This window comes from Globicephala melas, chromosome 2 (genome assembly GCF_963455315.2).
Source record: "Globicephala melas chromosome 2, mGloMel1.2, whole genome shotgun sequence".
NCBI lineage: Eukaryota > Metazoa > Chordata > Mammalia > Artiodactyla > Delphinidae > Globicephala > Globicephala melas.
The window spans coordinates 162,365,400-162,378,176 of NC_083315.2; the positions used below are offsets into that span (position 1 = coordinate 162,365,400).

Below are 12,777 nucleotides of genomic sequence, written 5' to 3' on the forward strand. Positions count from 1 at the left end.
CATTAGACAATGTATCGGGACTGAGGAGCGGGGAAGGGGACACTCAGGAGCAAAGGCCTCCTTTCTACGCAAGCAGAGTCCATCTCCTGAGCCACTGGTCACCCCAGCCTGAACCTGATGTCCAGAATTCACTGCCCAGTTCCAGGCCTGCTGCGGTTTCGTTAAATGCCCATCTGGACCATGAGAACGAGTCTATCAATACTTCAGAATCATTATCACTTTAAATGTGACTAAGCACAGTCTGGATTAAGAGCCTTAAAAGAAATGACCATAAAAATTAAAGTTACTGGACTTCCCTGGTGGTGCAGTGGTTAAGAATCCACCTGCCAATGCAGGGGACACGGGTTCGAGCCCTGGTCCGGGAAGATCCCACATGCTGCGGAGCAACTAAGCTCGTGAGCCACAACTGCTGAGCTCGCATGCCATAACTAGTGAAGGCTGCGTGCCTAGAGCCCGTGCTCTGCAACAAGAGAAGCCACCACAATAAGAAGCCATGCACCACAACGAAGAGTAGCCCCCGCTCTCCGCCAACTAGAGAAAGCCCGTGTGCAGCAACAAAGACCCAATGCAGCCAAAAAAAAAAAAAACAAAAGGCGGCTTCAGCAGTATTCCAGATGAGAACTATGGCAGCCAGCACTAAGTCATCAGCTGAAAGAGTTGTACAAATGGTCAGATTTAGATATGTTTTGAAGGCAGAATTTGCAGAGCGTACTGACGAATTGGATGTGGGATGAAAGGGCAACAGGAATTAAGTAGGACTTCTAGGTTTGGGGCCTGAGTGACTATGGTGTGCCGCCATCTGTCGAAATGGGGGACAGTAGGAAGAAGCAGACTCTGGGGCAGGAAGAGGAGCACGTCAAGAGTTTGGTTTTAGGCATATCAAATTGGAGAAGCCTGTTAGGCACCCAAGTAGAGATGTCAGTAGGGTGTGCAAGTCAAGTGCTCAGGGGGAAGACAGGACTAGAAATGAAGTCGGGTACACTTTAGTATATCAATGCTGCTTTGAAGCCTGGGTCAAGCCAAATCCCCTAGAGAACAAGTGTAGATGAGAAGAGGTCCGAGGATTAAACCAGCAAAGCCGACTGAGAAGAAATAGGCTTAGAAAGAGAAAAAGCAGGAGAGCGTGGGGTCCTGGCAGCCAAGGAAGAGCAGGGTGCAGGGGGGAAGGGATGAGCAGAGCTTCGGTGCTGCCCAGGAGTCAAGTGAAAGAACTCCTGAAATGACCACTGGGTGAAAGTCACTGTCACTCTGACAAGCGGCATCAGTGCCGTGGCAGCTTAGGGGAAATGGGGTGGAAGGAAGGCGAGAGAGCAAGATTATACAACTCTTTTGAAGAAATCAGCTGTAGAAGAGAAGAGAGATACGGCACCGTGGCTAGAGGGCATGTGGAACGAAGGAAAAATTTTAAGAGGTAAAATATTACAGCATGTTTGTTTCCTGATGGGAATGATCCAGCAGAAGGGGGAAACCCATGTGGGCTAAGGAAAACGTACATTTAGGAACAAGGGGTATAAATTCTTCAAAAGGCTTGAAAAGCTGAATAACCTTTTTTTACTCAAAATGTTGATTAAAAAAAAAAATTCCATTTTAGCTTTCATGAATTAGAATAATTCTAGTTACTAGCTGAAAGAAATCTTAGAGGCATATCTGTAGTTATTAGAGGTTGGTCCAAAGCTAAAACTGAGAAATAAAATTTTGACATCCAAAAGTAAAGAGATTATTATAAAAATGTTATCTTTTCCTTTTTTAAATTTGCCTTTCTAGACGATATACTATAGTTCGAGATGAAAACTTCTAAGCTTATCACCTCCCCCAGTTTCTGTGAGCAGGGTATACTTACAGGCTGCACTGATTCAATCTGTAAAACTTGTGTCGCGCAACACAGAGTCTCCACACGTATTTTGCTGTTTCCATGTCTTCCTAGCAAACAAAATATGCACAAAGTAAACAAAAGCACATCTACAACCTGATACAGAGCTTATCTGAGAACAAGACAGAACTGGGTGACATATTATTTCAAAGTCACTTTCCACACATTGGGATTCTCTCATTTTCTAAAATTGCACCCCTCATATGAATGTTGTAATTAGGACTCAGATTATGAAGACAAACAAAAAGCTGCTCAACGGTGTGATTCTTACATTAAACAGTTTCAAAATGACTTAGAAATTTTAAAATTATGAAAATGTCCACTTCTACTACTGACAACTAGATACTCAAAGACATTTTTAAATAAAACGTTTTTATTACTGACGACTAGATACTCAAAGACATTTTTAAACAAAATGACTCAGTGACTTATTGCTTTTGTCAAGAGAGTAAAAGTAACTGTGAAATGGTATTTCTAAAGAGCTGTTCCCTTATCAGTGGAAGTTAAGATACCAGTGTTTACTCTCTCCCATACTTAATAGTCCCTTAAATTTAATTTAGAGATCATAATCAGATAGTATTTATCCAAAGACTCATTCATTCATTCAACAGTATTTACTGAGCAACTAATTTTTGCTAAGTACTACTATACAAAATGTTATAAAGTATTATAAAATTTTATGTTTTATAAAACTATGAAATACTATATAATTTTAATCCTACCCCCCGCCAAACGCACATACACACAGAAGTGTTAATTTTAGGAAAAACATTACATACAGATTCCTAATGTTTACTCACAGTCTGAAACTGGATGGTCTCCTCTTTATTTGACAGCTCTAATGCAAAAAAGGACTTATTGTGGGACATGTTAGCAATATCATGCCACCTAAAGAACAACAAACAGCAAATGGCAATGTGAGTGCTCAGGTTTTTTACTAAGAGAATATATGAGTTTTTCCTTTTTGCGCTTAATATATAAGCTACTATCTGTTTATCATTTTAGAAAGAAAACAGTGGTTTTAATCAGCTCACGTGCATTTTCTAATTGAAGTGACAACAGCTAGTGGCAAGAAGTAAAAGCATGTATACTAAAATGAAGGCAGAGTATTTAAAAATGTAAAATCTATTTATCCTCATTGGCTGCACTAATTTGATCAAATATCCCACTCTCAGCTGGTTGCCAATGCCTCCTTCACTCATTCAACAAACATTTTAAAGGATACCCACTATGATAACACCAGAAATTGTGTTAGGTCCTAGGATACTAAGATCAGTAAGGGACAGTGCTTCCCTCAAAGGGGCACAGATGGAGGGTAGGGCTGATAGAGAACACAGAAGCAGACAAATACTGTTAAGTTCTGCAGGTATACAGGGCAAAATAAGGCACAAAACTAGAGGAGAGCTGCTCTGAAAAGCTGGTGGTGCAGGGTGAAGATAAAGTTCCAATCCAAAGAGTGAACTATTCTGGGTGTGTTCACCAGGATTCAAACTCCGATTTGGAACTTTCTAACTCTATTTTACCATGTTCAGATTTTATATATTAATATTCCATTTTATTACGTAACTGTATAATTTTATACAAGGTAAAAATAGGTCTGGAAGAACAAAATCTATCCCTCTTTATCCTTCTCCATTATATTAGATTTATTTAAATTTAAAATAAAATTCATTTGTAGTAATTTGGTGCTTAACCGTTAAACCTAAAGATTATTAGCATCATATTAAAGAAGGCAATTTTAGAATTTCCTATCCAGTGAGATAAAGGAAGCCAGTGGGATGTCTCCCAATGTCAGGGCCCTGCCCTTCTGGTGCAGGCCAGATCCATTTCTACCCCCTACCCTGCAGCTCAGCATGTCTGGAAGACGATGAGCAGCTTGGGGACATGAGAGCAATCGCCAAATGGGAGCCACCTGACCCAGTGCAGTACAGCCTGGGAGTGGGGATCTACGCCCCAAGCCGGGTACACGCTCTGTGGTCCTAATCACCATGGAGGATTCAGGGCCCAAAAGACAGTAAAGCAAAGGAAATGAAGGGTCAAAGGATACTGAAAAGGAAATTTAAATCACCTGAAATCTCATTGTTCAGAGCCAGCCACTGTTAGCACATTGCTATATATCCTTTCTGTCCTTCTTACTAGATACATTCCAAGATTTCCACAAATGGATAGTATCACTTTTTTATAATCAAGAAAAGAAAAATCAACATTATAAGAAGTAATTGAAATTTCTTTAGATGTTGGTATTTTAGGAATTTTGGTACAAACTAGAATCAGAGAAAGGCCTAGAGTTTCCATAAGAAATAGCCCTGGAAACCAGAGCTCAAATGAAAAATTCACACCAAGACAAAGAATGACCTTCATATGGTAAGAAAAGGGTCACACATTTTTAAGCATTTCATAAGCAGGCCATCGTTACAAGCACTATTTTCTACAATTTGGTTTGAAGAAAGTATCTTATAAAAAGAACCATTGCAGTCAGGTGCTGTTTTATTCTAGGGAGGGCATATTTCCATGTTCTAGTGAGGCCTTGGGAGAGATTTACTTGTGAGTGATATAACTAGCACAGGTACTAAAAAATATCACCAACAGGAGCCACAGAAAGTGCACAGAAAGATGTAAGAAAAATACCTAAATATCACAGGAGGCCTTCCATTCTTATGTTTCACAAAGATACCTTCGAGACACGCTCCGATGGATATGTCGCTGCCTTGGCTATCCTAAGAGGAGAAAGCGGAAAAGGAAACTCGGGCAGCAGATGCATAAGAACCACAATGACCACACCTACTTCCCTACGCTTGTGTCCCAGATAGGAAATGTTCAGAAGACCTATGCTGAAGGCAAAAAGTCTGCAAGGTATAAATGTACCTACCATCTTGTAAATACATATGAAAACAGAGTTGGGCTCCTTAAGGAACTCTATTTCAAGAGCACTTCCAAGAACAAAGCACAAAACAGGAATGTGTTTTACTACAAAATTTTGGTCACAAGGACCTCAGCTTTTACGTTTCTTTGGCCTTTGCACAGCAGGGCAACCCTGGGCTTCCCCGCTCTTCTGGCAGAATTACTAAGATGCCTTTGGCAAGCCCAGTCTTCGTGCCACGCTTACCTTGGCAGGGTAGCTCTCTTCTCCATAGCCGTCCATTCTCTCTATCTCCTGCATGTATAGCATTTCAGCATCAGGAGCTGTCAGCCCTCTGCAACCCACAAGAAGTTAGTCAGATTGTTCACAAAACTAAAAAAATGTTTTACGAAAAGCTTTTGTAAAAAAACTACATATCAATTTGTCATAAAACAGTAGAAACATTTCAAGTTTCTAAGCATCTGTGATTAGTTATATCAATGCATCAGTATTTACTGAAAACCAACTGCATGCAAAAGCACTGTGCTGAATGCTGAGGGTTAGTTATGTAAGATCCTACCCCTTGTACTTTAGGCAGGTAAGGGGAAAGGCAGGAAATAAAACCACCACCTAAAATAACCTTCAGTGAAAGCTAGAATTCTTTCTAAACCACCAAAGTATCAGGCAATACTAAGCCCTGTGTGCTAAATTGCAAACGGTAAGTGCTGCAAGTAAGGGTTAAAAGATGGAAATCCTTCTTAGCTCCGGTGACAGAATTACAAGAATGGGTGTGTAGGTAGGAAGGCACTCAACTGCATGGACATGTGCCTCTCCAGCCTCATCTTCTGCTGCTCTCCCACAGCCACAAGACACCCCACACTGCGACCATCCCAAAGGCAGCATTTCTTTGAATATACCACATTCCCTCATGCCTCCGGGCCTTTGTACATGCTAATCCCGCTTCCTGGTATACCTGTCACCCACTTGTGTACCTGGTCAGTCCCTAATACCCTTCAAGACTCAGCCTACATGTCACTCCTTCTTTGTCACCTTCTGTGACTGCCCTGAGTCTAAGTCAAATGCCCTTGCTCTGGGTAGAACCACCACATTCTGTGCACACCTCTCCCCCGTACCCATTAGCAGTATCACTATTACTATTACCATGGGCTGTCCTGCCTATCCCTTAAGATGCCAAAGCAGGGAATACATTCTTTGATGGCAGATCATCGTTCTATTTATCTTTGTGCCACAGCATTGAGCACTCTGCCTCATACGGAATAACAGCACTAAACTATCTTTTCAGGAGATGCACAAATGAATGAGTGAAAATAACAAAAGATAGAGTGATGTGTGCCTGAGGGGTTAATTATGCTGAAAAAAAAAAGGTTCATTTGGACAGCAGAAGGTAAAGCTGGAATGGCAGGATTTAACCAACTTGTGGGAAGCCTTTAATCCCAGGGGTAATGAACTTAGGCTGGGGGAAAGCAAGAAGAGATTCATGAACATTTGAGGAGAAGAGGGGAGACAAGTCAAAAGTGATATTTTAGGAAGATTAATCTTTTGTGAGTGACTGTATGGATTTGAGTGGGGACAGATTAAAGGCAAAAGGTTATTTTTAATGGGAGGGGATGAATAATAGGTTATACTTAGACAGACCTGGGTTCAGATCCCACCTCTACCACATGTAACTTTGGGCAAGTTATTTAGTCTTTGTGAGCTTGATTTTCCCAATCTGTAAGGAGATAGTAACATTTACCTTAAAGAATGGTTATAAGAATTTAATGATATATAAAGTACTTGGAACTGCGTGGTATTTGGTTTAGAATAAAACCTAGCATTCTCTAGGACAGGGTTTTTGGACAACACATACAGATTCACTCTCAAAGAAAGTCACTTTCTGCCCAGAAGCAGGGGTCAGGGCAATAAGCACCACAGCTCTCAGCAGAGCTCCCCCAGAGGACAGAAACACAGCTTCCAAAGGTGTAAGGTGGGGGACTAGGGGGGCGGACACAAAAGAAAACATCACATCTGCCACATCACAAAAGAAAACACGTCTCCCTAATCTTGCATTAACCTACACAGGACCGAGTCACCACCAAAACCTTTAAGACATGGGATGAAGAACTGTCATCCTTCAGTGACTGCAGCTTTCCACCTCCTCAGTTTCATCAATGATAAAAAATGAATAATAAATGAGTTAATACGGGTAAGTGCTCATAAGAACACTTGGCACGCTGTGAGAGCTCTGCAAAGGTTGGCTCCTGGTAACTAGCAGTAGTAGCAGCAGCAGTAGTAAAGTTCCAAATTTAATGGTGTCGATGCATGGTTCAAATTCAAACAGGCATTAGCTCTAACCTATTTCCACTTCTCAGCGTTACCTGTATTTCTGATGCAGTAAGGCCACTTTTTGGGTTGCTTCTTCCAATACTTTTTCATCTTGTAACCACTCCTGGAAAAAACATACTGCAGTAAGTATGTAAACAAATCAACCAAATTTCTTAGAAGGAACGTTACTGACTCTTGCCACCAGCAGGCAAAACTAGGGCTAGTGTTAATGTGTGCGAGCTTTGCTTAAGGACATAATCATGATCTTTCTAAGGAATTACGTGGCTTCTGCTCAGGAGCCAAAACACTTGCCCTGCCTTCTCAATTCATCCCAGAGAAAGTTTCAGATGAGTTATTTCAGTTTGGTAACATCATCAGCCAGTTCCAAGCCCAGCACATAACACCTTGTGCATTCCCTGGCTGGTTGTGTAGACACTCGGAAGAGCGTACCACCTCCCGTAGTTGTTCCGACACACAGTTTCCCTGTCAGTTCCATCAGTAGTGACTTTAAACTGTAGAAGGCAGTATATCTTTTTGTCATCTACTCTTTAATTTGCTGATGAGAAACCAAATCCATTTCAACATAACTCTGTCAGGTTTTGAGCCTTCAGTTAAAAGCAAAACCTCTATGTGGTTCCACAGAAGTTGGAAATCTGTCCCTCTCTTTAGACTCACAGCCAAACACAAAATGAATTTCTCTGGCTGCAGTCCAATGACCACAGACCCTTCTGTTTCTGTGGGTTTACAAGGACCAGAAGACAACAGGCAAAGCATTTACACTTGAGCTGTTTATAAGAGGAAATTGATTTTTTAAACTCTATTCCCGCCTAGTAAGTCTACTATATGGACTTCATTTCAGGGAATATTAAGGGTATGGAAATAAATTGTTTTTAAAAAGGCCCAATGTCAAAAGAATTCTTACCACAGGAAGCAAGGCAAATTTCTGAAGAAAGTCCTGGGATTCATACTGATCAAAGTCACCAAAATCAGCTATATAAAATGACAAATATTCACATGTCAGTTATGCTTAACTGGAAGCAAAACATGCAGAACTAAATTCAATATGCAGTATAAAGATGGTGTGCTTATGATTTAGAAGTCAAATTTGCCTTATAGCTTATAAAGTGTATACTTTAAAAATACCTTTTTAAAAACATTAATTAGGTAGATTCATGTGTCTTGACTTGGAAAAAATGCCTTTTAATAAAGCGAAAAAAGCCAAGTTACAGACTATATATAAACCATCTCTTTTTTTGTCATTAAAAAACAAACAAAACCTACTTTGTAATCCTGTATGCTTACTTATGCACAGAAAAATGTCAGGAAGAAACCAAACCATTCATGGTAGTGATTATCTCTAGGGAAAGGAACTAGATCATCTGAATATGTTACAGCAAGATGTATTTGTTTAGAAACTTTTAATTGTTCAAAACATTGATAGTTCAGCAAAAAGCTTGGGAAAAACTAACTCTTAAAGCCAAAGACGACACTTAGGAAGCTTCAAAGTACCTTGAACAGGAATGTGGCTCCATGTGTATCAGGCATTTATTTGTCTAGAAATGACATATGTCTCCATGCCTGCTAATATCTGATGGAACTTTATTAATGATTCTTCTGATTAAATTTCAATTCCCAAGAGTAAATGCCAGTTATCATTTGAAATAATGCCCCATCAGAAGTCTTTCCAAAGTATATTACATACATGTAAATACATATAGATTAGACATGTGAAAAATGACAGTTAATTCAAAAATACTTGTGAAATGCAGAACTATCTGATTGACGATGTTCTATAACCTAGGACAACTGAGAAACCAAACAAATGACGTACACTTAGAGTATAAGCGAACGTAACCTCATCAACCACATTGATCTTTCTTCTGAAAATATTAGCTAGCAGCAGATCAAGTTCCTGAACTAAAGGAATACACAGCTTATTAAATGCTATACATGTGTGTGCATATGTGTGTATTTCCTCTCTATTTTTGGTCTGTGCGCTCTGTTGACGTAACATGCTTAACCTTCCAGAAGTCTCGTATTTCACTGAAGTAATCCAAACTCATTTTTTTCCCCACAAGGAAGCCCCTTAGATAACAGAATATTCCACTAATATAAAAAACTACTTTATAGTAGTTATTTTCTATAAAGTCAGTTACTTTAAGAATCCCTTGCTGTTTCTGTTTAACATACATTTTAATCTGATAGATTTATTATATGATCAAGTGCCATTATTTACCTTGAACAGCCAAGCCTGCTAGCTGAATTGCTTGTTCTAATGTACAAGGAATGTTTCCTTCCAAGATATCCTTCTTCAACTGCAGATAATACTGATACCTATAAAAAAAAAAGGTCAATTTTTAAAAGTCAATATCAGTATTACCTCCGCTTGAGACACAATGCATTTTATCATAATTTGGTAGAGGAGCATAAACTAGCCAAAACCTTAAGCTCAGACGATTTCAAAGAACGACAGGAACATCCTTGACCATATCTATACCCACACACACACACACACACACACACACACACACACACACACACACACACAATATAATCAATTTATTGAGTCACTTATCCTTAATTGTAGTTATTTGAAAGCTGCAACCATCGAGAAGACAGCTGGTCATCTGTTTTATACCCTGTAAAAGTCTCTAAGTTTTGTCCTTTTTCGTTGGAGACATAGAGAATCAATGGCCAATTTTTACTTTAGAAACTGACTCGTAACTTGGTGATGTAAGACTTTCCTAGCCCTGGAGAGTAAAGCCAGAAAAAAAATGGTTCCGGACATTTCAGACCAGCCTTATATTAAAATATTCTTTGATGAAATACCAAAAAGAATAGTTTCTAAAATGCTTTCTTAATATTCTTGGGATGTGGGTTTACTTCTGTTTATGTTGTCAATATATAGGGTATTAGTTACCAGCACAAGCTTTAGTCAAGCAGACCTAGGTTAAATTCCAGATCTCTGATTTAGCATTTTGCATGAACTTGGGCAAGTCATAATCTGTGGGTTTAAGTTATCTCTAGTAAAATGAGGGCACTGTCACCCCTTCACAAGGCTGAACATATCAAGGAATATATGTAAAGCTCTCGGCATAATACTAGAACATAGCTGGTACTTAATAAACAACTGATACTATTATCAGCAATCATCTACTTCCAGCCAGCCAGCGGTATTTCATCTGTATCACTTCTCCATTTCCATAAGCTCTATAGTGAAGATTTATTCTGCTTTCCTCTTATTTTTTCACTTAGGTAATTACTAGGGCCTACTATGCATCAAGCATTGTTCTAGATGCTGGGGATACGGTGCTGAACGAAGATCCAGCAACTCTCTGCCAATACGGTCTATAGAACCATCTTGAATCCAGAATCTCTTCCAGGTTTGACATCTGTGAGGTTCAACCCAGTTACAGTTCACATTTGAATTCCCCTGAGAGCCCACCCTTTTAATCATTTCATATGTCCTTACATCATCCTATTTTAGCTACCTTTGAGGTTTCCATTCTTTGTTACCAAAAAGCTTGACCAGAACACCATCCTTTTAAACAAGGATTTAGATCCCACTTATCCCCTTCCACCTGCTAGTAGAACCCACAGACTTCCCTCAATCAGCAAATAGAATGCTGGTAGCTCTGAGATCTTGTCAAAGAAGAAACCTTGAAACATTCTCCCAGGCAGCTCCTTTCAAACACCTAAAGAAGTCTATCTATTGAATATGCTGTCCACATATTCCACTCTAAATATTCTTGGTTCTTTCCTTAAATCAAATCACTGGAAAGCAGATCCACCCTCTAGACTAATGCCTAGATTATGGCATATACATTCCTAACTGGTCTCCTGCCTATAGTCTTGTCACCTATAATCTACCCTCCATGATGGGTGCTTTGTAAAATGCACATTTCATCATTCCCGTCCATTAAAATTCAAAAATGTCTGCCCCTGTTGATCTATGACTTTATGACTAGGACATTCCTTTTTTCAAGTCTCCGTTCTCCCCTCGAAGTAATGAAATTTCCTGAAAACATCAGTTGCTTTTACTATCCCCCTACTTTGCACAAGCTACTCCCGCTAACTAGAAAATTCCTTGTGAAGTCAAGTGAAAAGTCAACTTCTTTACACCCTGTTCATGTTCCCCACATCCCACCCCTAGGAATCCAGTGCTTTAATTAAAGCATGTATTATCATAATATACTATAATTGTTCATTTACATAGACTGTCAGTTCTACCAGATTGTGAGCAACTCCTCCAGAGTAAGAGTAAAGTATATCCATTTATATATTCATCTCCCACAGTAACCAATATAATTCTCACATACCGTATTATATCTTCAATAAATGTTTAAATAAATGAGCCAAAGTGGTCAGTCACTGTTTATTCCTCCTGGCTTCTACTTCTCTCTTCAATATTTATGTCTCAGATCTGTTTTATAGCCAGTTCATGCTTATCCCTACAACCTGTTTCTAGCTTCTTTGGTTATCCACCTTCTTCCAAAAATTAACTCTGAACTCAGTACTTAAAAAGAATATTCCACAAACACAGGGCAGTACCAGGTTCTTACTATCTGCAAGGCATTGTGTTAGATATTATGCGAAAGGCAAAGTTAAAGAAAACATGGGTTTAAAATCTAAGGAAAAGACACGTACAAACATAACTGTAGTGAAAGGCTGTGACAACTGCCATCGTAAGTACAAGCAAATTCTAGAATAGTCTGGAGGAGGCAAGACTCATTCCACCCTGAGGGACCACAGAAGCTTTATGGAGGAGGTGCCTTTTGAACTAAAATCAGATGAACAGGATTCCAGTACATATTCATGAAAGAAAGGTCTTGGACACAAAGGTGAAAAGGCATGCAGCATGTTCAGCACACTAGAAGTAGTCCAGCTTGGCTCGAAAGTAATGTTAAATGGGGTTAAAAAGATAAGGTAATGGTGGATTTTGAAGAATGTGAAAGGCAGGCTCAAGAATCCATATTTGGTATAAACAACAAGGTCCTACTGTATAGCACAGAAAACTATATTCAATATCCTATGATACACCATAACGGAAAAGAATATTAAAAAAACAATGTGTATATATACACATATATATATATGTATATATAACTGAATCACTTTGCTGTACAGCAGTAATTAACACAACATTGTAAATCAACTGTACTTCAATTAAAAAAAAGAATCCAAATTTGATCCCTTGTTTTTTCTTTTGTTATTGCCAAGAAAAAAAAGAACATTTAGTTCCTCTATCCCACTCCTTAATACATTCTACCCTTGCTGCCTTTGTCCCTTTTAAGCGCACTTATTGGCCAAACTTTTCTGATCTCAAACACCTCCCCCACCTCCCCTTTGCCCCACACCTATGTACAGAATACTATGGCTGCTGGTGTCAGAATTAGAAGGACCCTTCTACACATTTCCTTGAGGAGTAAACGCAGATTTTGTGACAATTTTTTTTAAATCTCCTCTCTCATTTCATTGTTACAAAGGTCAGAAAAAACTCAACAAAAACATTAAAGGTGACATCACTACAAGAAGAGTTCACAGCCAGGGTAAAAACATCATTTTTCCTTTGAATCATTCCTTCATACCCGTGAACCCATAACTCATGCAACATGCAGTAAAGCACTGTGACACACCACATACCAGCACCTCCACGTAATACTGAGGCTAAAAATGCAGGGGCAAGAGGGCAAAGTTTAGCCTTATCTCCTGACTGCAACCTTAATTTCACCTTTGTAATTTC

At 39.3% G+C, this 12,777-nt stretch overlaps 1 protein-coding gene across 3 annotated transcripts in view; it reads right to left on the reverse strand.

Annotated features, from left to right (window-relative positions):
- The window catches only part of PTPN21 (protein tyrosine phosphatase non-receptor type 21), a 71,514-nt gene that overhangs the window by 29,108 nt on the left and 29,629 nt on the right, over positions 1-12,777 (reverse strand). For all 3 annotated transcript variants that reach the window (XR_004045082.2, XM_030883646.2, XM_030883649.3), the window contains exons 4-10: positions 9,271-9,368; positions 7,957-8,024; positions 7,088-7,158; positions 4,977-5,064; positions 4,499-4,587; positions 2,671-2,758; positions 1,841-1,920 (exon numbers count right to left, since the gene is read on the reverse strand). Coding sequence is in view for 2 of the 3 variants with exons in the window: in XM_030883646.2 (XP_030739506.1) it covers positions 1,841-1,920; positions 2,671-2,758; positions 4,499-4,587; positions 4,977-5,064; positions 7,088-7,158; positions 7,957-8,024; positions 9,271-9,368 (582 nt within the window). In the remaining variant the exon portion in view is untranslated. The remainder of the gene's footprint in view (positions 1-1,840; positions 1,921-2,670; positions 2,759-4,498; positions 4,588-4,976; positions 5,065-7,087; positions 7,159-7,956; positions 8,025-9,270; positions 9,369-12,777) is intronic.